Source organism: Rana temporaria, chromosome 1 (genome assembly GCF_905171775.1).
Source record: "Rana temporaria chromosome 1, aRanTem1.1, whole genome shotgun sequence".
NCBI classification, from domain to species: domain Eukaryota; kingdom Metazoa; phylum Chordata; class Amphibia; order Anura; family Ranidae; genus Rana; species Rana temporaria.
The window spans coordinates 610,503,184-610,528,621 of NC_053489.1; the positions used below are offsets into that span (position 1 = coordinate 610,503,184).

A 25,438-nucleotide genomic window follows, 5' to 3' on the forward strand; every position below is an offset into this window, starting at 1 on the left:
GGCAATCAGATATTCCCTGGATTAACTTTACCTATAAATGTTAGTATCCAGTTATATTATGTACCTTTAGGAAATAATCCAGGCCTTTTGTAAAGCAATCTACTGAACTAGCCAGAACCAGCTCTGGAGGGAGTCTATTCTACATTTTCACAGCTCTTACTGTGAAGAAGCTTTTCCGTATTTGGAGATAAAAGTCGAATTTCCTCCAGATGTAAAGAATGCCCCCTTGTCCTCTGTGATGACCTTAAAGTGAATAATTCAACACCAAGTTCACTATATGAACCACTTATGTATTTATACATGTTGATCATATCCCCCCTTAATCTCCTCTTGTCAGGAGAGAATAAATTCAGTTCTGGGGAGGTGTGGCTTGGATGCAGAACGGAATGGCTGTATAACAGCGCTGCTCTGTCCCACCAGGAGAAAACAAACAGCTTACAAGCACAGGAGACCACCGAAACTCATGCCTGATGGCACAGGGAACCTCTGCGGACCAAAAAGAAGTTTAAGCCCCCCGTGCCCCAACAAACGAACCAAGTTCTTCCACTGCACTGTGATGGAGTCCCAAGATGGCGCCGATCTCGAGGACACAGCACAGTCACCGCTGCCCCCCTTACTGCCTGACTCCTCTCCACAAGACCTTATGGAACATTTCCGCTCATCTCCCTATGCAGCTGACAGACAAAAAAGATCTCAATGTTCTAAAATCAATGATGTCAACCCTTCATAAAACCATACAAGCTGAATTCCGCTACTCAGTTTCACATGTTCGTAAAAGAATTGACCAAGTGGAAGAGCGCACAGACCAAATTGAAAGGCAAGTGGAGTACCTATGTTAGTTGACGCTTAACATTAAATTCAGCGGCATACCTGAAGCAGTTAAACATTCAGAGCTGATCCCATTTATTCAACAGCTTTTTATCAAGCTCATACCATCTCTATCCCCATCTGACATATTGATCGAGCACATAGGATCTATTAACCCAAATACCGCCCTGCGGCCCTACCAAGAAGCATGCTAGCTCGCCTACATTTTTTACGCATAAAGGATCAAATTATCAAAATGACCAGGTCCGCATGTATCCTCCCTGATCCCTACTCCAAAATTGCTCTGTTTGCTGACATCTCTGCCACTACTGCACAGATGCAGAAAGAATTATTTCCAATAACTAAGGCGCTGAGAGCCCACAATGTGGGTCCTGGTAACATACCAAAATCAAATTGTGCCCAGGCACTCTCCAAAAGAAGGATACAAACTCCTTCATAACTGGGGTATTCCCATTGCACCCCCTCAACAACAAAATTCCCGGGGGCCCAGCCACCCCAAAATCCAGAATTCCTGGTCCACAGCTGGAAAAATCTAACTTCTAATGAGAATGTTCGCTATGGTTCTCTCCTGACTAGGGATGAGCTTTGTGTTCGAGTCGAACATCGTATGTTCGCTCGTTTACCGAATTGTAAATGTTATGGGCCATTCGTGCCAAATTCGAGTGGCGCGTCACGGCCCATAATTCACTGCGACATCGCAGAGCATTGCTGGCTGATGATTGGCCAAGCATGCACTATGACCCGCATGCTTTGGCCAATCACAGTGCACAAAAAACGGAGAGCCATTATTGGCCAATTATGCCTCAAGGGATTTAGTACACGCCCCACACTATATAAGGCCGCCTGGAAGTCGGCCTTGTGTAGTGTGTTGCCGCGGTGGTTAAAGATAGAGACAGAGAGAGAGAGACGGTGTCATTTCAATTGAGTTAGATAGAGCAGGCAGGCAGGCGAGTCAGTGACAGTTACAGTGCGAAGAGGATATATATGAATCCCAGGTGTTGTGTATATATATATTTATACACAGTATTGAGTTTAGCTAGATCCGTTCCTGTATGCTCTTCCTAATATACTGACAGGCAGGCAGGTGATTGTGCTAGCTGCAGTATTTTCACTTAGTGTACTGTGTCCTTTGCACAGTGTTCACCTAAAGATACGTGAATACAATTTCTGGTATTCTCATATTAATACCACAGGCAGTGATCAGCAAGTATTTTCACTTGGTGTACTGTGTCCTCTGCACAGTGTGCACCTAAAAGCTACGTGAATACAATTGCTGGTGTTCTCATATTAATACCACAGGCGGGGATCTGCAAGTATTGTCAGTATTTGTGCTGCTACATCTCCCTGCAGGCCATTAGTATGTCTGGAAGGACAACAAGGAGAGGCAGAGAGTCACAAGCCAATAAAAGAGGGCAAGCAGGCTCTGCGTCTAGAGGCAACAGTGCTGGTTGTGGACACGGTGCATCCTCATCAGCACGTGGCCGTGGGACACGCTCGTCCTTTTTTCCGGCAGCCGGTCCATGTTGAGCCGCAACATGCCGAACACTTAGTAGAGTGGATGACCAAGCCGTCCTCATCCTCCTCATCCTCTCTCACCCAGGCTCAGGGTACTTTGTCTGGCAAAGCAGCTGCCAATGCGGCCTCTTCCCTCTGCTCAATGGCATCAGTCACTCCTTCCCTAGCCCCACCATGTCCTCCTCAGAACTGTTTGACCACAGTGTTGGGTACATGCTGCAGGAGGATGTGCAGCGTTTTGAAGGCTCCGATGATGGTACCCAGCTAGAGGAAGGCAGTAACGTGAGCCCAGAGAGAGGGGGTGCCCAAGAAGGACAGCAATCTGGCAGTCATGTTCCCCCAGCTGCAGCATACTGCCAGGTTTGCTACAGTGATGAGGAGGGAGGGGATGATGAGGTCACTGACTCCACGTGGGTGCCTGATAGGAGAGAGGAGGAGGAGGCACATCTCCAATGAGGCAGGATGCCCTCCAGGGGCCAGCTTAAGGGCAGCACACCGACTGCATCACACCACAGAGCTCCGTATGTGCAGGGCGCTGCTGTCTCTCCCTGTTATTCCAAAAGTTCTTTGGTGTGGGCCTTTTTTAAGACAAGTGCATCAGATCGCACCACGTATCTCGCGTGGCCAAAATGGGCTTGGGCACCACATGCTTGACAGACATATGTCGACCTGCCATGCAGTTCGTTGGCAAGCGTACCTCAAAGACCCACACCAAAGAACAAAGCGGACCTCTCCTTGCTCCTCATCAGCTGGGATCTCCAACCCCACTGTATCTTCAGTCCTCTCTGATGCCTGTACTGATAGGACTGAAGGTGTAGAATTAGGTGTGTCACAGCCAAGTACTTGCGGGCAATCTACTATCGGTACACCAACGTTAGATTGTACCAGGCAAATTTCCCTGCCCCAGCTGCTGCAGCGCCGAAAGAAGTTCGTTCCCAGCCATCCACATACCCAGAGGTTGAAGTGCTAGCTTAGCTAAATTGGTAGCACTTCAACTGCTGCATTTTCAGTTGGTAGACTCTGCCCACTTCCGTGAGTTTGTGGAATGTGCGGTACCTCAGTGGCAGGTTCCCAAGCGCCGCTTTTTCTCATGGAAGGCAATTCCGGCTCTCTACTGGCATGTGGAAGGCAATGTCCATGCCTCGCTGGACAGGGCGGTCAGTGGTAAGGTGTATATTACCGCTGACTCATGGTCCAGCAGGCATGGACAGGGACGTTGCCTATCTTTCACGGCGCGTTGGGTGACTTTGCTGGCAGCGGGGAAGGATGCAGGACAAGGTACAGTAATGTTGGAGGTTGTTTCACCACCATGCCTCCAAAATGCTACTACTGGTGATTGTGACACAACTATCTCCTCCACCCCCTCATCTTCTTTCTCTGTGGCCTCTTCCTGTGCTGATTTGTCTTGTTCAACAGGGGCATGTAATTACAATTCTTGATTTAATATTTAACAGCACGGCCCATTCCTGCGCCCACCAAGCGTAACTGTGAGGACTTACAGTGTTGTGGCACCAGCACCAGCACCAAAGGCCCAATTTTTCTACCACTGTTCAACAATGGCATGTAATTACAATTCTTGATAAAATAGTTAATTTAGTACCTAGATGTTCATTTATATGAACATTAGTATTTAGTAATAAGTTCTGCATGGTTTGAGATTACCAGGTCCAGCAGAGCATCATTCCTAGTCAGGGCATCTATGAACTGAACCATAAAATTTACTTGTAATAGTCATTTTTGTCCTTTTAACTGTCCCTGCAGTGCTATTACTCCAGTCAATCTCCAGGTCGTAAAAATCTTCCATTATTATCACTGTGCCAGTTCTTGCATTCCTTTCTATCTGTGCAAGGAGCCGAGACTCCAACAACTCATTAATATTGGGTGGCCTATAACAAACTTAAATGATAACCTTTGTAGTATGCACACCCATGTGCAGCTCCACCCATAATGCTTCAGCTCCATCACGCTCTCCATCAACGACGTCCTTTTTCACACTTGCTTTGAGATAATTGCTCATATAGAGACAGACACTGCCACCCCTCTGTTTTACCAGTCTTTACTAAAGAAAGCATAGCCAGGAATATTAATAGCCCAGTCATGTGAAGAATGAAGCCAAGATTCAGCAATACCAATTAATTCATAGTTTTCTTTATTCACCAAAGCTTTCAACTCACCTATTGTGCTTGGCAGACTTCTAGCATTGGTGAACAAACATTTTAATCCATTGTCACATTTTGCACAGGTATTTTGCATATTTTTTATTTTAGTACAAATAGTACTATTTCCAATGTCCACTGGTGCTATAATTCTCAGAAATTGAGGGGCAAGTTTCCAGTGGAGACACTGGTTCCAATGATAGCTGTGTAAAAGGACATTGCCTCAATTTGGGTAGATTTCTTCTCACTTCCATATGATATACTATGTATAGTAGTGTTGCCTGTAGGCGTAACTCACTATAACAATGCCAGTCTGGTTTTCGCTCACAACACTCCACAGAAACTACCCTACTGATACTCACTAATGATTTACTAACTGTTAAAACCAATAGCCATTACTTGATACTCACACTGCTAGGTATTTTGTCTGCCTTTGATCTTGTTGACTACTTCTGTGGCCTCCAAGACTCTGCTCTTTTGTGGTTCTCCTTCCTATCACAGCATTCTATCAGTTGCTTATAATGCTGTCTCCTCCTCTAAACTTGCTCTTTATTTAGTGGTCCCCAAAATCTCTGTCCTCAGACCCCTTTTTTTCTCTATCAATATTTTCTCCCTTGGTTACTTGATAACCTTCCACAGCTTTCAATACCTATGCTGATGATACCCAAATCTACTCATCTACTCTGCACCTCACCCCTTCAGTCTCCTCTTGCATTGCTAATTTACTAACAGACATATCAGTATGGATGGCACACCATTTCCTCAAATGAAATCTTTCCAAAACCTAGATCATAATTTACCATTTGTACCACTTTCCCCTTCCAATTGGAGTGTAAGCTCTCATGAGCTGGGCCCTCTATAGATGAGCTGAGCACATCTATCCCCATATGAAGATGTCTTCTTTTGTTCAATTTCAAAGGATGGAGCAGCTTTGAATACATGAACAATTCCCAACATTCTGATAAGGAGCATGGCCCCCCTATCCCTCTTGTATTGACTTGTATTGTAACTTATCTGTGTCTCTTTATATTGTTAAGTTCTCTTTATATTGTAAAGGTCTGCACAAACTGCTGGTGCTGAATAAAGCATATAAAACAATATTAATAATATTAACTATGTATGATCCAGTGATGTGGAAGCAGACACAGCCCCCATCAGTAGGGATGTGGCTTAAGCGAGTAGAAGACTTGAATAGGATGGAGGACTTGGTTTGGACCTCTCGGCAGAAAAGGGGGGTCTGTAAGGAGACGTGGGTGGAATGGAATCGTTTTAAATACTCAGAGGAGGGGAAAAATCTGATAGACGTAATCTGAATAGAGGGGGAGGTGGAACTGGGGGGTGTGGAGGAGAGGGAGTGGTCTCTTGTTTTTTTTGGGGGGGGAGGGGTGGTTAGAGGGTAAAAAGAATAACTGAAACAGAACGAGATAGATTAAGAGAGGGATAGAAAATTTCTCCTCCCCGGCTCGAGGACAAGAGGAGGCCTCGAGGGGAGGGGGACTAGATATCTAAATGTCTGAATGTGTTTATTTGGTAAACTTAAGGATTAGGAAATGGAGTAATATGAACAGGGATGGGCCAATTACGGTCAATAATATGAAGAAATATGAGACTGTGGCAGAGGCGAGGTTACGAGATGAAGAGAATGTACGAACCGAACCTCTGATAATGTTATTGGTAGATACCTGTAATGTCTGTGCCTCTTTTTCTGTTCTCTGCTTGTTTTAAAATCAAATAAAAGAAAATTTGAAGATATTTGATTCACAAATCTTTAACATAAGGATACGGCTCTCTGATTTATCCATGTGACTCTGAATTTCAAGTCTCATTGAACTTAGCTGAAAATAACTGTCACTTTTATTGAAAATTTGTATAATTATCCCAATGTCTTTTTCTTCTTTAATAATGTCTTTATTTGTTGTTACACAGTGGTGTTGGATTTAGCTTCCTCTTCTCCTGGGTCCTTATGCTCGTTGTAATCATCACATTCCTGGCTGGTGGAAATATTGAAAAGCTGGTATGTGAGCCATTTCAAGACAAGTCTTTGTTTAAGGTGAGAATTATTTTTAATAATATAATCTTGACTTGGGGCCTGAGGGTACTGTGGAGAGTTGGAAAACGGTACAGCAGGAGAGGCGGAGAAAACACTTAATCTACAAAATACATAAAAACTAAAGCAGGGAGATTCTTGCACTGCATATCCTTTCCAGCAAGGAGAACAATGAGTAACACAGAAGTGACATCACCAAATCTCAGTCCAAATCTATGAAGACTATCAGTTAAAGGCAGCAGTGCAGATACACAGCAATAGGGCTGTAGACATTTAAGACATAATACTGTTTAGGCATAATTAACATTTCTATAAGTTACCTAAAAAGTAATAAATCTGGTTCAATCAATAAAGTAAATCTGTAGGCATTGGCCCAGATTCTCTAAAAAACGCCTATCTTTAGGTGGACGTAGCATATCTCAGATACACTACGCCGCCGTAACTTAGAGTGGCAGGTCCCCTATTCAGAAACATCTTCCGCTCTAAGTTACGGCGGCGTAGTGTATCTGATACAGCCTAAGCCCGCCTAATTCAAACTAGGCTGGTAGGGGGCGTGTTGTATGTAAATGTTATGTGACCCCACGTAAATGACGCTTTTGTCGAACGGCGCATGCGCACGTATGCTCAGAATCACATCGAATTTTCAAATTAAATTGCGCCCGCACAATGCCTAGTCGACGTGAACGTAACTTACGTCCAGCCCCATTCACGGACGACTTACGCAAACAATGTAAAACGTGAAAAAATTTGGTTTCCGACGTCCATACCCAACATTGGTACGCCTCATGTACGCCTCATAGAGCAGGGGTAACTTTATGCCCCAAAAATCCTTACGGAAACGACGTGAAACAATGCGCCGGCCGCACGTACGATTGAGAATCGGCGTAAATAGCTCGTTACCATATTCGACGCGTAAATCGACGGAAGCGCCACCTAGCGGCCAGCGTAAATATGCAACTTGGATACGACGGCGTAAGAGACTTACGCCGGTCGGATCTAAGACAAATCTATGCGTAACTGATTCCAAGAATCAGGCGCATAGATACGACGCCTCACACTCAGAGTTACGACGGCGTAACTCCTACGAGAATCTGGGCCATTGTATTTGATCTTGTCTACTGATGTTAACTTGTACTTGTCATTGTTTCACCTCACTAAATTCTTAATTTAAAAAAAAAAAAAACATTATTTAATAGAGCATTGTAAAAATGTTTTTTGGCGTGTGATGTGAGCAATGTCCACATATAATCCATACAAATATGAAGCTTTGGGCAGGAATCTCATTTACCTCTCTTTTTAGATCATGTTGTAGTGCATACCTTCTCAAGCTGTAGCCTGTATAAAAGCCTAGAACTGTCAATCACCAACTTTCACACTGAGCTCCAGGCACCAGTGACCAGCTTGGAATTTTTCTACTACCCAGAATTGCTTAACTGTTATATATTAACCATAGACTTTGTTTCTAATTTAAATTCAAAATACAGTATTTTTATATAGGCTGTTAACTTTCAGGGCCACCAAAAAAAATGATAGGGCTTTTAAAGGACTACCATACTAGCCCTAAAACACTTGCTTTTCTAGTGCCATCAATTTACGCAGCACTTTACATATATCTTGCACATTCACATCAGTCCCTGCCCTCATGTATCTTACAATCTAAGACCCCTAGCTCACATTCATACATGCACATACTAGGGCCAATAAACCTACCAACAGTTCCTATACCTGAATGAGATATTTGACATTTTTGTCCATGCTACATATATAACAAATGCCTCAATTAAAATAACTTTTTAGGTTAAACTATCTATTTATAAATTCCCCTTCAATTCCTGTTGCGTATTTACACCAGGAGACTTTCAGTACCAGTGACAGTAGTCACCAAGACAAACCGAAAGGGCAATCTCCTCATCAGTTAAAAACTGACAGTAGTTCTAGACACATACCACTCAAAAAATACAAAATACATGCACAGGTTTTTAAAAATGACCAATGTATTCATCAGTCTGTAAAACATTCAGAATGGGGCTCAGCTCTCAAGCAGCCACCACTGAGGCCCCGTACACACGGTCGGACAAAACCGATGAGAATGGTCCGACGGACCGTTTTCATTGGTTCACCTCTGAAGTGGCCATACGGCCTGATGTGTGTACACACCTTTAGGTAGATTCAGAGAGATTGACCCAACTTTGCAGCGGCGTAGCTTAGCGTGTTTAGGCTACGCCGCCCTAAGTTAGCGAGGCAAGTACTTGATTCACAAAGTACTTGCCTGCTAAGTTACGGCGGCGTAGCCTAAAGCGGGCGGGCGTAAGGGCGCCTAATTCAAATTTGCCTGAGGGGGCGTGTTTTATGTCAATATGCTTTGACCCGACGTGATTGACGTCTTTTTTAAACTGCGCATGCGCCGGGCACCTACTTTTTCCAGAGTGCATTGCTGCTACGTCCACCGCACGGGCCTATTGATTTCGACGTGGACGTAAATGACGTAAATCCCTATTCACGGACGACTTACGCAAACAACGTAAAAATTTAGAATTTCGACGCGGGAACGGCGGCCATACTTAACATTACTATTCCATCTATTTAATGGAATAACTTTAGGCCTGTAATGCGTTACGTAAACGGCGTAAATGTACTGCGGCGGGCCAGGCGTACGTTCGTGAATAGGCGTATCTACTGATTTACATATTCTACGCCGAACGCAATGGAAGCGCCACCTAGCGGCCAGACTCAATATTGCAACCTAAGATAGGACGGCGCAAGCCGTCGTATCTTAGATATGTTTAAGCGTATCTCTGTTTGAGAATACACTTAAACATAGGTCGGCGCAGATTCTGAGTTAGGTCGGCCGGACCAACTCTACCTGAATCTACCTACATAAGTTCAAAATCCGATCGGGTCAGAACACGGTGACGTAAAACACACGCTGTGCTGAATAAAACGAAGTTCAATGCTTCCAAGCATGCGTCGACTTGATTCTGAGCATGCGCGGGTTTTGAACCGATGCTTTTCTGTACTAACCATCGGTTTGGTCCGATGGGGCAGCGGTCCATCGGTTCGGTTTTGAAGCATGTTTAGAAAGTTTGTACCGAAGGAAAACAGACCGATAGCCTATACACACGGTCGGTTTGGTCCGATGAAAATGAACTTCGGTTCATTCTCATCGGACCAAACCGACCGTGTGTACGGGGCCTTAGTGATTACTACTTTATTTGTGATGTTCATGACTAGGGCATTAAAAAAGACCTGTCTCCCAAACTTCTTCATCATTATTCTTATACACCAATAAATAACTAATAAACAGCCAGCATACAACACAAAGTGTAGTTTAATGGCCCATAGCCTCCCTTTATTAGCAAAAAAATTATAAATAACATAATTCAGTTCGCACACAATTCAAATTGGGTACTTTGAAGGTACTTCCCATGAAATCCCTGTATTTGTGTAACCTCAAAGATTGGCCTCCAGCCATTAGCCTCCAGTCATCAGAGATGATTGCACAATTAACAGCAGATTTAGCACATTAAATAAACAACAAGTTTACTGACACTTAAGCACTCATTGGGGATCCCATAGGGGATGCCTTAAAGAGGAGTTCCACCCAAAAATGGAACTTTCTCTTAACCCACTCCTCTCCCCCTTACAGGCCACATTTGGCATGTAATTTTTTTGGTGGGGGAGTGGGGGCTTCAGGAGAAGGGGACTTCCTGTCCCACTTCCTCCTTCCGCCGAGGGGCTGCAAAGGCGATTATGCCTAATCGCCTTTTGGCAGCCCCTCCCTGTAGGCGATCGCCTAGTACACGTCAGGTCCTAGGCGATCGCCTGTCCAATCAAACAGTGCAGCGCCGGGCCGCGCGCGCATGCGCAGTGCCGCTCGCGCATGCACAGTGGGTGCCCGGCCGTGAAGCCGAAAGCTGTCACGGCCGGGTACCCACAGTGACAATGAAGACGCCGGCCGGGGAGGAGAGGAGCGGACCCCCGGCCGGCGTAGGTAAGTGTCAGTTTATTAAAAGCCAGCAGCTACACTTTTTGTAGCTGCTGACTTTTAATAAACTTAAAAAATGGGTGGAAAACCCCTTTAACTAAGATGGTTCCTACCCAGTTTACATTTTTATCCAAAAAGCAACATACAAGTAATTTCAGACCCCAACAGCTGCTATGACTCAAACAACTGCAAGACCCTACTGTTCTTAACTGCTTTCTTCAAAAAAGGGGAAGATGGGTGGGAAGTTCACCCGGTGGTGACTTTAAACCTAGTCATGTAAGCTCTGCCCCTATGCTTCTGACCATTTTGCTCTGGGCCTCTTCATACAAACCGGTAGAATCAGTTCATATAATTATTAGCCTGAACAACTCAAAAATGATTGCATGACATTGCAGGTTAAAATTAATTTTGTGCACTTCAGATCTGCTTCCGAAAGCAGGCCTTGTTTATCACTGTAAGCCACAATACAGTACGCAGAGCCAGTGCTAACATTCTGTCACAATCAGGGGTCAGGCTGGGAGGCCAGTAACTATAGCTGCAGAAAGGTATCCACAGAAACCAGTAGGATAATACACAAGCAGGTCCCCTGGCAGGTGACATGGTCTCAAAGAGGCATTGTGTGTAAGCAGAGCTTCTGATGGTGGAGATGGGCTTTTCTGCATACTAGTACCAGGTTGTGGTCCTCAGGATCTCCCCACCAGGAGGTGAGTAAGCTAGGATCTGATAGAAGATGTAGCAGGTAGGTATCAAGAAAAAGAGTGGTCCGTAAACAAGCCAGTTGTCAGTAACAAGTGGTTGCAGGTTGGAATCAAGTGGAGGCAAAGTTGAGCAAGATGTTGGTTGGAGAAGAGCACAGTATTCTGGTAAACAGGAAGTGCAAAGGCATGGCTTAAATAGGAAGTGCATATGAGGAGCAAGGAGTTCAAAGGTCACCAGAAACAATATAGAAAGTAAGGTTGTTCAAAGAAACAGACAAGGATCTGTCCAGCATCTCAGGTGGGACAGCAAGAAGCGCTACTGCCAGACCGAACTGAGGCCCTGGGTTCAGATCTGGCTCTATAACATTCAGACCTTCAGGTTCCTACTGAAATATAGTAGGCTAAAAGCAGAAACAGATCTCATTAACCAGATTGGCACAACACATTTTTTCACTGTGCTTTTAGACTTGCCCTTTCATTTTTTTCATAAAAAAAACAGGGACAATGTCAATGTCATGATTTTCTCACTAAACAAAAACCAAAGATTAGACTATGACTATTCTACCATTGACACTACAGTTTTCAGTAGATTATCAGGAATGGTATTTTACTTTTTCTCCTCCAGGGTCCAGAGAATGACAACGCACTTATTCATTTGGTTACCAGAAACACTTTTTTTTATTGGGTTGCCTGGAACATATACTATAATTTTCCACTACATTGGATGGCTGCTGGGAAATGAGAAAGAGTTCCTGCCTAGTCTTAATATATTTATTCCAGCGATAGGAATCCTTATAACGCATACACACGATCGGACATTCCGACAACAAAACCGTGGATTTTTTTCCGACGGATGTTAGCTCAAACTTGTCTTGCATACACACGGTCGCACAAATGTTGTCGGAAATTCAGATCACCAAGAACGGGGTCACGTACAACACATACGACGGCACTATAAAAGGGAAGTTCAATACCAAGTGCGCCACCCTTTGGGCTCCTTCTGCTAATCTTGTGTTAGTAGAAGTCCATTTGCGTCACGCTTTTCAGTCCGTTACAGCGTGATGAATGTGCTATCTCCATTACGAACGCTAGTTTTACCAGACCGATCGCTTCCAACTTGATTCAGAGTAGGAGTGGAATTTTGTGCGTCGGAATTGTCTAAACACACTCAAAATTTTCGAGCGCGCATTTTGTTGTCGCAAAATTTGAGAACCAGCTCTCAAATTTTTGTTGTCGGGAAATTCCGACAGCAAATGTCCGATTGAGCCTACACACGGTCGGAATTTCCGACAACAAGCTCTCATCGAACATTTGTTGTAGGAAATTCCGATCGTGTGTACGTGGTATAACAGTTCAAGATGTCTGTATACATTGGCATCTATTTCCTGCCATTGCACCCAGTCTGGTTTATAAACCATTCATGATCATTGTAGCCTGCTGATATTACTCTGCCGTAACCAGGTCAAAAGTTGCAAATTGCATCATCATTTTACACAACTTGCAGATAAAAGTTAGATCCTATAGTAAAACTGCTGATGTTACATAACAAATAAATATCCTAGCTATCAGTACACAAACCAGCCCTACTGTCTTGTACCATTTGAGAACATGTCAGATACAAAGAAAGTAGTGTTGAGCCACAAAAAGTTTTTAGAAGCCACATTTCATGTGGTGTGTCTTTAATGTTTAGGGTTAGCACATTTCAAGAGAAGGAACATCTTTTCAGACAGCTGCCTTAGGCTGAAACACCAAGAATTTCATATTGCTGTACAGCTAAAAAATGTACAAATAGTTCTTCTAAATACCTGATTCATCCACACCCCTAACAACTTAGATGCAATAGCATAACTTGGAATAAGGAAGGACAGAAATATTTTAAATATGAGCCTTACCGAATGATTCCATAGTCATTTTAAAAGTGAGCTCTAGTTCATATATTTTCTAAGGATTGATTGAACCAATACAACATTCTCTTAAGCTGCAATTACTTTAAAATGACTTCACTGGGCACCTTGTCGCTATAGGCTGGTGTTACTGTCCATCTGTCACAATACTGCCCCTGAGGAGTCGGAAACTTTGGTGTTCCATTATGCTCAAATATCTATACTGCTTAGTATGGAAGGTATTAGTTAGGTGCTAACCATGTCTACAAATACTAATGCAATAGTCATATAGACACCGTGCAATTTAAAATAAAATACGACATGCTTCTAAGGCCTCGTACACACGACCGAACATGTCTGCTGAAACTGGTCTGCGGACCAGTTTCCGCGGACATGTTCGGTCGTCTGTACGGCCGACCGGACCGGATTCCCGGCCTAGCGGACAGGTTTCCAGCGGACAAATGTTTCTTAGCATGCTAAGAAACATGTCCGCTGGAAGCCTGTCCGTCGGACATGTTCGGTCATCTGTACGTCTCACCGGACATGTCTGCTCGGCCGAAAGCCCTCGCATGCGTCGAAGTGATTCGACGCATGCGTGGAAGCATTAACCTTCCAGGGTCGTGCACGTCGCTGCGTCATCATCGCGGCGAGCCACAATACAGTCTGATGTGTGTGTACAGCTATCAGACCAAATGATCCCAGCGGACATGTCCGATGAAAACGGTCCGTGGACCGTTTTCATCGGACAGATCCGGTCGTGTGTACAAGGCCTTAGATGTGAGCCAGTGATGTGAAAGTTTCTTTGAAAATAGAAATATCTAAAAAGAAAAACTGTTCCAAAAAAATGACATAAAATACATTCACTAGCAAGAAGGTGTAGTGATTACACACTGCCATATACGTACTTATCTTGCTTTTTGGCCCATCCAGAATAATGTTTCTTTGGATGGATGATGATCATATACAGACAATATTATCATATAAAAGTAAAACTGCTTTGATGAGATTTACAGTCTTTGTGCTATTTTGTTGAAACAGAAATGTGTTTATATTGGCTTACAAAGCCTAACAAGTTCTTAAAGTTTATGTAAAGGCAAATTGTTTTAATCTTTTTAGTTTGGGACAGAGTGGGGAAGGGTCAAGTTTTAAGTGCTGTCTCCGTACCCACTAGGGAGACTATTGTCATGGAGGGGAAATCCCAAGCATTTTAAATGGTCACCAGAGCAGTTGGTTAGAGAAGTCCTCATTTGGGGACACCTGCTCTGTGACAACTCGCTGACATGAGATTTCACAGTGCTGGGATAAGCTGTATTAACCCATCCTTTGATGCCACAGGCTCTAGACTTGTCCTTATATTACCTGAATCACCAGGCTCTGGGTGATCTGTGATCAGTCCCTCAGCATCATCATGTACAGTGGAGGGCTATTAACCCTGCATTATATGTGGAGAACACGAGCAAGTTACAAGGGCTGAGTGTGCCTTAGGGAAACAGCAGTGCTGGACTGCTTGCATGCATTGAGGCCTCGTACACACGACCGGTTTCCTCGGCAGAATCCGTCAAGAAACTTGGTGGGAGATTTTTTTTGCAGAGGAAACTGGTCGTGTGTACATTTTTCAGCGAGGAAACTGTCTAGGAACTCGATGAGCCAAAAAGAGAGCATGTTCTCGTTTTCCTCGATGGGAATGGAGAAAATTGGCTTGTCGAGTTCCTCGACAAGCCTAACAAGAACTCGACGAGGAAAACAATGTGTTTTCGCCCACCAAGTTCCTTGGTCGTGTGTACGAGGCCTGAGGGAGCCTGCTGTTGAATGTGGTAAGTAATACACCTTATCCCTGCACCCCTAGACACCCCTACCCCCCCCAAAGGTAGATTTTTTTATATAATTTGCAGGGTTCCGCTTTAACATTTATTTTAGAGTATGATAATAGTATGATAATATGGTTGTGTATCGTATCTGATGTGTTGTACTGAACATAATTCTGTGCATTCTGTAGGTTCTGGATACCCCTTATCTGCTGAACTCACAGTGGAAAAATTACTTGTCTGGAGTCTTATACCAAAATGCCAATGTTAATCTTACATTTGAAAAAGTGTACAGGTAGGAATCGATCATGGTGTATGATGACACCCATAGACATAACATTTCTGAGAAACACCAAAAGACATAAGATTGTGGTCTGAAAAAACATGTAATTTTGAGTCTGATATTAATTTGTATCAGAAAGGTTGTTTATCTGAATGATTTCTTTGTTCAGCAATTTTTTTTGCCAGATGTATGAATTATATTAAAACCAGTGAAAATGAAATGTATCTACCAATGTGCATATATAGCAAACTTCACAGTATTGCAACAATGACACCTAATTAGTTCAGTGTTCATTACAAAAATAGAATGATCAAATATATATAATATTCCATGTGCAAAGAAAATGTAAAAAATATGTAAAAGATAGTAAAATTGAGATGTCATGAAAAGAAAAACAAAACAAGAGTCCAATAGCAGTCCTCTTTCAACAACAAAAAAATTTGATGATAGTCCCAGTGATGTCCCAATTAAGAAATACATTTGGTGAGTTTCCACCCGATGGAAGCGGGTCTGATGCGACACATATGGTGGTGGATACCTTACTGTGTTTTTTCTGAATTGGGACTATCACCACATTTTGTTTGTTGATTAAAGAGGACGGCTATTGGACTATCTTTTTACTATCTATTATATATTTGTTACCTTTTCTTTGCACATGGAATATTATATATATTTGATCATTATATTTTTGTATTGAACACTGAACTAATTAGGTATCATTGTTGCGCTATTGTGAATTTTGCTATATAGGCACTTTGGTATATATATAAAATTTTCACTGGTTTTGATTTTTATGGTTGTAAGTAGCAGCATTGGTTGTAATTCTTCTTTTTTATTTGGAGCGCTGGAAATCACTATTATATACAATGAATTATATTACTTGGTTGTTTTTCGATACGAAACCATAGCTAGTATATCTATCTAGCCAAAACCGTTTTCTTTTTGAAAAGAGCGAAACCCCTCTCAGATAATTTTTTTGCCATTTGTGTCTGATTTGTGAGATTTCATTTTACATCCTGTGCTGCAGACACAATAGAAAGTGGAAGTGAGATGAAATATCTTTCAAAAACGAAAAAAATTAGTTTTGGCTCTGGATATATTTTAAGATAATAAAGTGATTTTATATGTGTGTATTGCTTCTAACATTAACACATTAGTTCTGCATTACCTGACAAGGTGTTATGTTTATTTTTTATATGTACAATCATTTTTTGTTATGGAACAATCTTTTGTACAGAGGATAATTTACAAGTCTGGCCTGTCTATAGTTAAGGGATCAGCAAGATTACAAAAAGTAATACTATACCTGGAATGGCAAGGTCGCCCTGCACATACATCACTCGGACACATGTAAAAGAGCATATTCACACCAGTTCAGTTCAGTTGTACTGATCTGCACAGATCAACGTAGGCTTAATGTCAAGGCACACAATAACATTTGTTTTCCCGCTTTCTTGTTCCCACCACAGTGCTGCCTTAAGATGGGTTGCAGGGAGCTCAGCTGAAGTCACAATTGGCCACCACACTGCAGCTTCATTGTGGTATATATGTGGGTTGAATCAAAAAGGGCTGGCAACTCAGATGCTCTTGAATAAAAGTACTTTGTTGGTTACATTGGTACACGTGTACAGGCTATACGGTGACACATTTCGGTTAAGAAGCCTTCATCAAATATGTGGGTAGTTGCAGTGTGGTGTGGTGGCAGTAAACACTCAGAGTCCAGTTGTAATAACAGAACTGCATTGTAATTGAAGTTCAATAAAGCACTACAGGGCGAAAAGACAACCTAACTGGGCACAATCACAGAATATTGCAACGCAGAATAACAGTAGGTCTCGGGTGCACTGACAGGGTCTGTCTCGAGGTATGGAATGCAGCTTGGCCGGTCCGAACCCAAACGGGGAGGATAGCAATTCCCTGCTCTTTCCCTACTCCTCTGGAACCTCTCTGCTGCTAACCTCTCACTATTAGGTGACCTGTCCCTACACTACCCACAAACTAAATGCGCACCAAGCCTAGGAGCCAGGGTCTTAAATAGAGTCTTGCTTACTCAAGATGGCTGCCAGAGTCACATGGGATGCCAGCATCCAATTGGATAGCTCCCACAGTGACCCAGGAAACCATAGAGGAACCATTTTCCTCTTGACTTCCCCTCATCTGCAATGTCGCTGTGGTTGAGTGCCATCTGCAGTGGAGAAAGTAGACTGCACCTGCATACACATAGAAATGAACTCAATGTCAAAGAAATAGGTAAATGATGCCTTGTGTTGTAACACAAAAAAACATTAATCTCCACCGCCTATACACAGCAGACACCAACCCACACATGTAAAGAGACCGTTGATCAGCTGTGGGATTGATTTTGTGAACATATAAGAGCCACAACATATGAGATGACTAGCATTTGGCCTACACCAGCACATAAACAATGTAAGCGCAATACACCTTTAAGACAGAGATATAGGGCAGGAAAAATAGATTACACAAGTTGTATTAAATGTTGCAGATTAAAAATGATAGGAGAAAGTACTACAAATAGAGACACTGTACTCGTGTAAACCAGTTATGAATAATAGCAGAAAGTATCACCTATTATGCCATGGTCTATTGATTTTTTTTTCTTTTTTTACTTAGTGACTGCAAAGACAACAAGGGCATTTTTACTGCACTTCAGGTTGATAATCTTTTTAATCTCAATGAATTTCTCAACATCAGCATGGTAAGAATAATTCTTTTGCTGAATGGTGTGTTTATGTTTTGGCAAGAGTGGGATTCACAAGACATACAATGATTAGGATGTGCAGTTATATTTGTAGCTTACAGTATTTATGTATTTTACTTAAATACTATGATATGTGGAGCAGCACTTTACAGGGATCATTAAATCACTGGCATAAATCCCGGCCCTGGAAGAGCTTGCAGTCTGACACACCCCCTAGTACTAATTTGGGCAGATGCCAATAAAAGGAAGCCTGTGCTGAGAGAAGTACAAAGGTTGCTATTGCTGAACTCTATCTGAAAATACTTATTCCTGATCTGCATAGTTATTCATGCTATTGGTCTAACAATTAGTGAACCTAATGAGTCTTGACATTCAGACAGCTTTCCAGAAAGAGAAGTCAGTCTCCATGTTTCTCTCCCTTCAGGTTTCTTCTAATTTCCAGTATATTTTGCTCCTCCAGCTTGTGGGAAGGATCCCTGGGGAAAATATATAGACTCCTTACAGATTTGCAAGGATTGACCCAAGTATTTTAGCACTAATGTGTTGTGGTATGCCAACATGTGATGGCTAAAAGACTTGAAATGTGAAATGATAAAATGATGAAATGTGTATGATAATCTGCAGTTTAGGTAATGATTGAAGACCACATGGAAAAAAGGTCTTTATAGTGGCAAAAGGGCCTCTAGAATCTCAGGATCTGCACTTTTATTATTAATATTGAATGTAGAGTCTCCAAACAGCAGCTTGTGGGCCAGATGCAGTCTTTTGCTTGCATTTATCATGCGCTTGGGGCACTATTCCTCTCACTGATATGAGGCATTATTCATAGTTAGTTACATAGTTAGTCAGGTTGAAAAAAGACACAATTCCATCCAGTTCAACCATAAAAAATAAAACATAAATACCATACAGTCCCATGTAAACAATTCTATACCCACAGTTGATCCAGAGGAAGGCGAAAAACCCCAGCAGAGCATGGGAAACAATTCCCAGCAGGGGAAACAATTCCTTCCTGATCCCCCGAGAGGCAATCGGATTTTCCCCTGGATTAACTTTACCTTTAAATGTTAGTACCCAGTTATATTATGTACATTTGGGAAAGTATCCAGGCCTATCTTAAAGCAATCGACTCAGCTGGCCAGAACCACCTCTGGAGGGAGTCTATTCCACATTTTCACAGCTCTTGCTGTAAAGAAACCTTTCTGTATTTGGAGGTGAAATCTCTTTTCCTCTAGACGTAAAGAGTGCCCCCTTGTCCTTTGTGTTGTCCGTAAAGTGAATAACTCAACACCAAGTTCACTATATGGACCCCTTATATATTTTGTATTCCTTTCACTGACACCAACAAAATCCTTTCAATGGCATCAACAATGGAGCAATCTTCCTCCCATAGACATCAATGATGGGGTACTATTCCTCATACTAATACCAATGGTAGGACACTATTCCTCATCACATTGGTGTTATGTAACCCCCACTGACCACCAAGCCTGAGGCATTGTTTACTACTACTGATGCTGAGGCATCTTCTACTCCCACTGGCCACAGCATGCCCCCCCTAAAATGTGAAGGACATTAACTGGCCCTTTGTTTAGAAAGTTTGGAGACCCCTGGTGTAGAACACACTCATTTCCTGAGAAGAAGAAAGGAAGGGAACCCAATCTAGCCCTTACCCAATCTATTCAAAGGGCCTTAAGAGGCCTCAAAATGTGATTGTCAGCCCTTATTTGAGACAACAGCCCACACGGTGCACACTTTTCGGGTTGGAGTATATGTTGATATAGATTCAGCACAAAGTTGATATCAGAGGTTTCTTGAATTTCTTAATGTGTTGTGATTTTCCTTTTTTAGCTGATTGCAATTTAAAACATATTACCCCAATGTGTAAATTAGGTAGTCAGATACAAATTCTGAATTATGCAGTCACCTGTACAGGTTTATAGTGTTACGCTGGGTATACCAAGACAAGGATTACAATTAGCTCTTAGACAAATGGTTTCCTAGCTTCTTGTGATCAAATGGTAAAAAAAACTGGGTGGATATAAATGGAAAGTACCTAAATTTCTCAATAAACTGCCTTTTCATTCAGTTTCTACCCAATGTTTGGTTGCTTGAAATACAGATAAATCAGTGATGGATGACCATAGGCTTTGTTCTTCTAAGAATACTGTAACTAGTATTTCATTTTTTTATTTTACATTTTTTTGTTTTAGTATGTAGATGAAATATCAGAACGGATTGACACAATGAACATCAACTTGAACAGCATTGTGTTGCTTGATGATAAAGGAAAACAGAACTTACGGGAATTCAGTGCAACAGGAATTGATGGCATAGACTTTGATGCATTTCTGTCAGAAGTATGTATTGAGTTTGAAACACATTTATACATTCCATATCATATAGTTGGGCTGGGTGTCTGTCATGTTAGTGCAGAATTATTGGAACACTTGCATATTTATAATTGTCGGTGTCTTCATTGCGGATATTTCGCCTAACATTTTTCTGTGTCACTGGGACAGTAAATGAAAAGAAATGTTCCTCATGGGGACACAAACAGCAGTAAAACTGTGTAAAAAGTGGTTGTAATCCTCGGACATAAAATCTGAACCAAGCACCTAATTCTATAGGGCCAGATTGATAAATGAGATACGCCGTCGTATCTCTGTTTCTATCTATGCGACTGATTCATAGAATCAGTTACGCATAGATATCCCTAAGATCCGACAGGTGTAATTGTTTTACACTGTCGGATCTTAAGATGCAATACCGCGGCCGCCGCTGGGGGGAGTTCGCGTCGTAAACCAGCGTCGGGTATGCAAATTAGGAGTTATGGCGATCCCCGATGGTTTTTCACGTTCGCTATGTCGCCGCTAGTCTAGTTTCCCGTCGCAAAATTAGTTTTTTTTTTTGGTGCCTTAACTTTACACAGCAATCCTATTGCTGTATAAAGTATGGCCGTTGTTCCCGCGTCGAAATGTAAAAAATAACGTCGTTTGCGTAAGCCGTTCCGGGTATACGGAATTACGCTACGAGCGTCGCCATTCAAAAAAATTACGTCACTTCGCGCAAAGCACGGCGGGAGTTCGGAAACGGAGCATGCACAGTAGGTCCGGCGCGGGAGCGCGCCTAATTTAAATGGCACACGCCCATTTGAATTGGCCCGCCTTGCGCCAGAGGCCGCCGGCGTAGGTTTTCATTGCAAGTGCTTGGTGAATCAGGCACTTGCGATGAAAAATTGCGGCGGTGTAACGTATCTACGATACGTTACGCCGCCGCTCTTCTATGTGAATCTGACCCATAGTGCTTACTTGACCCTCTCGAAGGCGCTAAGGGGTTTATTTACTAAAGCTGGAGAGTGCAAAATCAGGCTCACTTCTGCAGAGAAACCAATCAGCTTCTAACCTCAGCTTGTTCAATTAAAGCGGTAGTTCACCCCCCCCCCGATACGATTTTACCATCGAGACAGGCATTGTCTCACCCCGGACTCACCTTGTAATCTGACATCGTAGATTTCGGCTCCCGCGGGGAATGGGCGTGCCTATGGAGAGGGAGGATGATTGACGGCCGGCCCTGGCACGTCACTCTCCCCGAAGACAGCCGGAGTAGGTCTCGGCTCTTCACGGCGCCTGCGCACAGGCTATGCGCACGCGTCGTGAAGAGCCAAGCCTATTTCGGCTATTTCCGGAGAAGCGTGACGCGCCAGAGCCGGCCGTCAATCATTCTCCGTCTCCATAGGCACGCCCATTCCCCGGTATCTTCGATCTACGCGTACAAGGTGAGTACGGGGGTAAAAAATTCGGGACAGGCATACTGTAGCTCGCGCTACAATGCCTGATTTTATGGTAAAAGAAAAAAAAAATGTTTTTTTCGTTGATAGGGTGAACCCCCGCTTTAAGCTTTGGCAATAAAACCTGGAAGCTGATTAGTTTCTATGTAGAACTGAGACTTATTTTGCAATCTCCAGCTTTAGTAAATTAACCTCTTAAAGGGGTTGTAAAGGAATTTTTTTTATTTTTTAAAAATAACAAACATGTTATACTTACCTCAACTGTGCAGCTCGTTTTGCACAGAGTGGCTCCGATCCATGTCTTCTGTGGTCACTCGGCGGCTGTCTCTGGTTCTCCCTGCAAGAACTCCACACATTCATGCTCGCTCGCTCAAATGGTGTGTAGTCCTTGCGGGCGCGCTCCCGTGATACAGCCGACGGCCATAGCTGCCAACTGTATCATTCAGCCCCGCCCCCCGGCGCACTGCATCATTGGTTGTAATTGACAGCAGCGCGAGCCAATGGCTGTGCTGCTTCAATCAACCAATGAATGAGCCGGGAAGCCGGCCAAGATGACAGCGTGCTCACAGCACGGGACTTTCGAGGGGTAAGGTAAGTAAACGGGGGGGGGGGGGCTGGGGTGGCCGGTAAAGTCTGAAGTAAAAAAAAAACGTTTACCTTTACAACCCCGTTAAGTGTAATTTCTCTCGGATGTTTTATTCCTTTGCTATGAGCATGAATCACTTATGACAAGTTTTTATTGACACCAAGAGAAAAATAGTGACAGGGCAGGGGGCTCCTGCTGATTGACAGCCTCAGCTCTGCACATGTGTGCTGTGTGAAGGAGGGTGTCTCTTTTTTCTCTCCAATCAGAGCTTTTGTACAGTGTGTAACTGCAGCTCCCACCCCCCTGCTTAGTGAATCCATGAACAACCCTTTTCGTTTCTGAGTTTTACAAGGATGTACAGGACAAATGGCTGCTAATAAACAGGTACAACTTGATTTGTTTCACCTCTGTAAATCTGAGGCCAGTTACTTCACTGTGCATAGATAAGGGTTTACTACCACTTTAAGTTTTGCCTGGGATTCTACTTTTGAAAAGATGTACAATTTCTCAGCAGCCACTGGGTAATAGGAACATTTCTATGAGACCTGATTACACTTAATGAACTGTTATCTTTTTTTAAACATTGCTAAATAAATACAGTATCTGTATTCATCTCTATTTCACAGGTGGGAAAAAGCAGTACAAAAGCTGATCTCTTAGTGTTTGCCAATGAATTGGAAGCAGATGCTGACCTATTGGTGAGTTTGTGTTGGCTTTGCCATGTTTTCTGATTATAAAAGACATATGGGAGTGGATTGGGCTGCACATAGCTATGTAACGCTCCCAGGTGGTGTTCTGTGTATGTGCAATCGTAACCCGAAGTTCTTATGATAGAATAAAGAAAAAGTAACCAGTTAGGCACCTGCATCCATACATTTCCTCCTTCTTGTTCATATGCTTTTATAATGTAGAGTTCATGTCTCTGATGAGAAAAGGGCAAATGAACCTACAAACATTAAGTGCCGGTTCATACTGGGGCAGCACGTCTTGCAGCACGACTCTGCAAGTCGATCCGCACACGACTTCAGAGGCGACTTGCAAAAATGACTTCTGTATTGAAGTCAATGCAAGTCGCCCTGAAGTAATCCCAAAGTCGTACAGGAACAATTTTCTAAGTCGGAGCGACTTGAGTCGCTCATATTAGAACGGTTCCATAGTACAGAACGGAGCGCGCCTTGTTAGGCGGCTAAGTCTAATGGAATTTCCAATAGAATTTTTTTTCTGTTTTCTCTTTCTAAGTCCGTCGGATTTTCCAACGGAAAAAGTCCAATGGGGCATAATCACGGTCGGAAATTCATGCAGCAGATTGGCCTTTACTATAGATTTTACAGTATATCCAATGAGTTTCATAACACAAACTACATCTATATAAATTAACTTATCTAACATTTCAATTTTTTCTTCAAATAACAACCATTTTTTTGTTAATGCTTTCATTATCATAAATGTTCTTTGTATCTGTCAGTAATTTTGATATTTACAATGCTTCATCTAAAGGATCAGTTCCAACAGAACTGGGATTTAAGATATAAAGCCTCGTACACACGCACGGTTTTCTCCGGACGGGATTCCCGCCTGTGTGTACAGGGCTTGAGTGTCAAAAACCTGAAAAAGGTTCTAATCTTTCCCCGTCCTCGGCAGAGAATAAGAACTGTCTACCATTTCATTTATTAAATAAAAGTTTGTTTTACAGGGCAGCTACAATTTATTGTTTATTAACATGTCTTTAATTGCAGCCATTCATTTTATGTCATTTGTGAAAATACCTAGTGGATTAAAACATTGCATTAATATATTTCCTTATTTTTGTCATACTTGCTAAAAATAACTAAATGCCTTTTGTCTCAGAACTTTGTTTCTATTATTTTTTAGCCAAAAGGAGCATTAGGAAATGCTTTAAAAGGACACGCTAATAGTATACGGATGATACATATTCAGCAGATTGTACCGATGGAGCAGACAATGGTAAATCCATATGGATTTTGAGTTTATCTACTACATGCAGATAGTTATATTTTTGCTGTATATCTAACATTTGCAGGTTAGAGATAGTAGTAAAATGTCGTAGTCACTGGTAGTAAAAATTGCCCAGCATCAGTGGGAGGAATAGCCCCCCCCCCCATTATTTGTGTCAGTGGGAGGAATAGTGTTTCATCGTTGGTGTCAGTAAGAGGTATATTGCCTTATGGCTTGTGCCAGTGGGAGGAATAGTTCCCTCATCCTTGATGTCTGTGGGAGGAATAGTGCCCGAAGATTGGTGTTAGTAGTAGGAATAGTTCCCTAATATTAGTATTTGTTTTATAAATACTGCCTCAGCAGTCAGCACTGGTGTCAGTGGGAGAAAAAGTTGCCATATCATTACTGTCAGTGAGAGAAATAGTTTCCCCATCATTACTGTCAGTGGGAGAAATAGTTCCCCCAATGTTGGTGCCAGTGGGAAAAATACTTACCCCCATCATCGGTGCAGTATCTCACAAAAGTCAGTGCACCCTTCACATTTTTGTAAATATTTTATCATATCTTTTTATGTGACAACACTGAAGAAATAACACTTTTCTACAATGTAAAGTAGTGAGTGTACAGCTTGTATAAGTGAAAATGTCCAAATTGGTCCCTGATTAATCATTTTCCCTCCCCAGTGAAATGTGACTCATTAGTGTTACAAGGTCTCAGGTGTGAATGAGGAGCAGGTGTGTTAAATTTGGTGTTATCGCTCTCACTCTCTCATACTGGTCACTGGAAGTTCAGCATGGCACCTTATGGCAAAGAACTCTCTGAGGATCTGAAAAAAGAATTGTTGCTCTACATAAAGTTGGCCTAGGCTATAAGAAGATTGCCAAGACCCTAAAAGTGAGCTGCAGCACGGTGGCCAAGACCATACAGTGGTTTAACAGAACAGGTTCCACTCAGAACAGGCCTTGTCATGGTCTACTAAAAAAGTTGATTGCACGTGCTCGGTGTCATATCCAGAGATTGTCTTTGGGAAATGGACATATGAGTGCTGCCAGCATTGCTGCAGAGGTGGAAGGGGTGGGGGGGGGGGTGCGCCTGTCAGTGCTCAGACCATACGCCACACACTGCATCAAATTTAGTCTGCATGTCTGTCACCCCAGAAGGAAGCCTCTTCTAAAGATGATGCA

General features: G+C 42.6%; 1 protein-coding gene across 15 annotated transcripts in view; it reads left to right on the forward strand.

The window, feature by feature from the left end:
* The window catches only part of PROM1 (prominin 1), a 306,658-nt gene that overhangs the window by 214,274 nt on the left and 66,946 nt on the right, over positions 1 to 25,438 (forward strand). For all 15 annotated transcript variants that reach the window (XR_005746346.1, XR_005746354.1, XR_005746356.1 and 12 more), the window contains 6 exons: positions 6,426 to 6,549; positions 15,109 to 15,212; positions 17,835 to 17,919; positions 20,136 to 20,282; positions 22,925 to 22,996; positions 24,171 to 24,263. Coding sequence is in view for 4 of the 15 variants with exons in the window: in XM_040335216.1 (XP_040191150.1) it covers positions 6,426 to 6,549; positions 15,109 to 15,212; positions 17,835 to 17,919; positions 20,136 to 20,282; positions 22,925 to 22,996; positions 24,171 to 24,263 (625 nt within the window). In the remaining 11 variants the exon portion in view is untranslated. The remainder of the gene's footprint in view (positions 1 to 6,425; positions 6,550 to 15,108; positions 15,213 to 17,834; positions 17,920 to 20,135; positions 20,283 to 22,924; positions 22,997 to 24,170; positions 24,264 to 25,438) is intronic.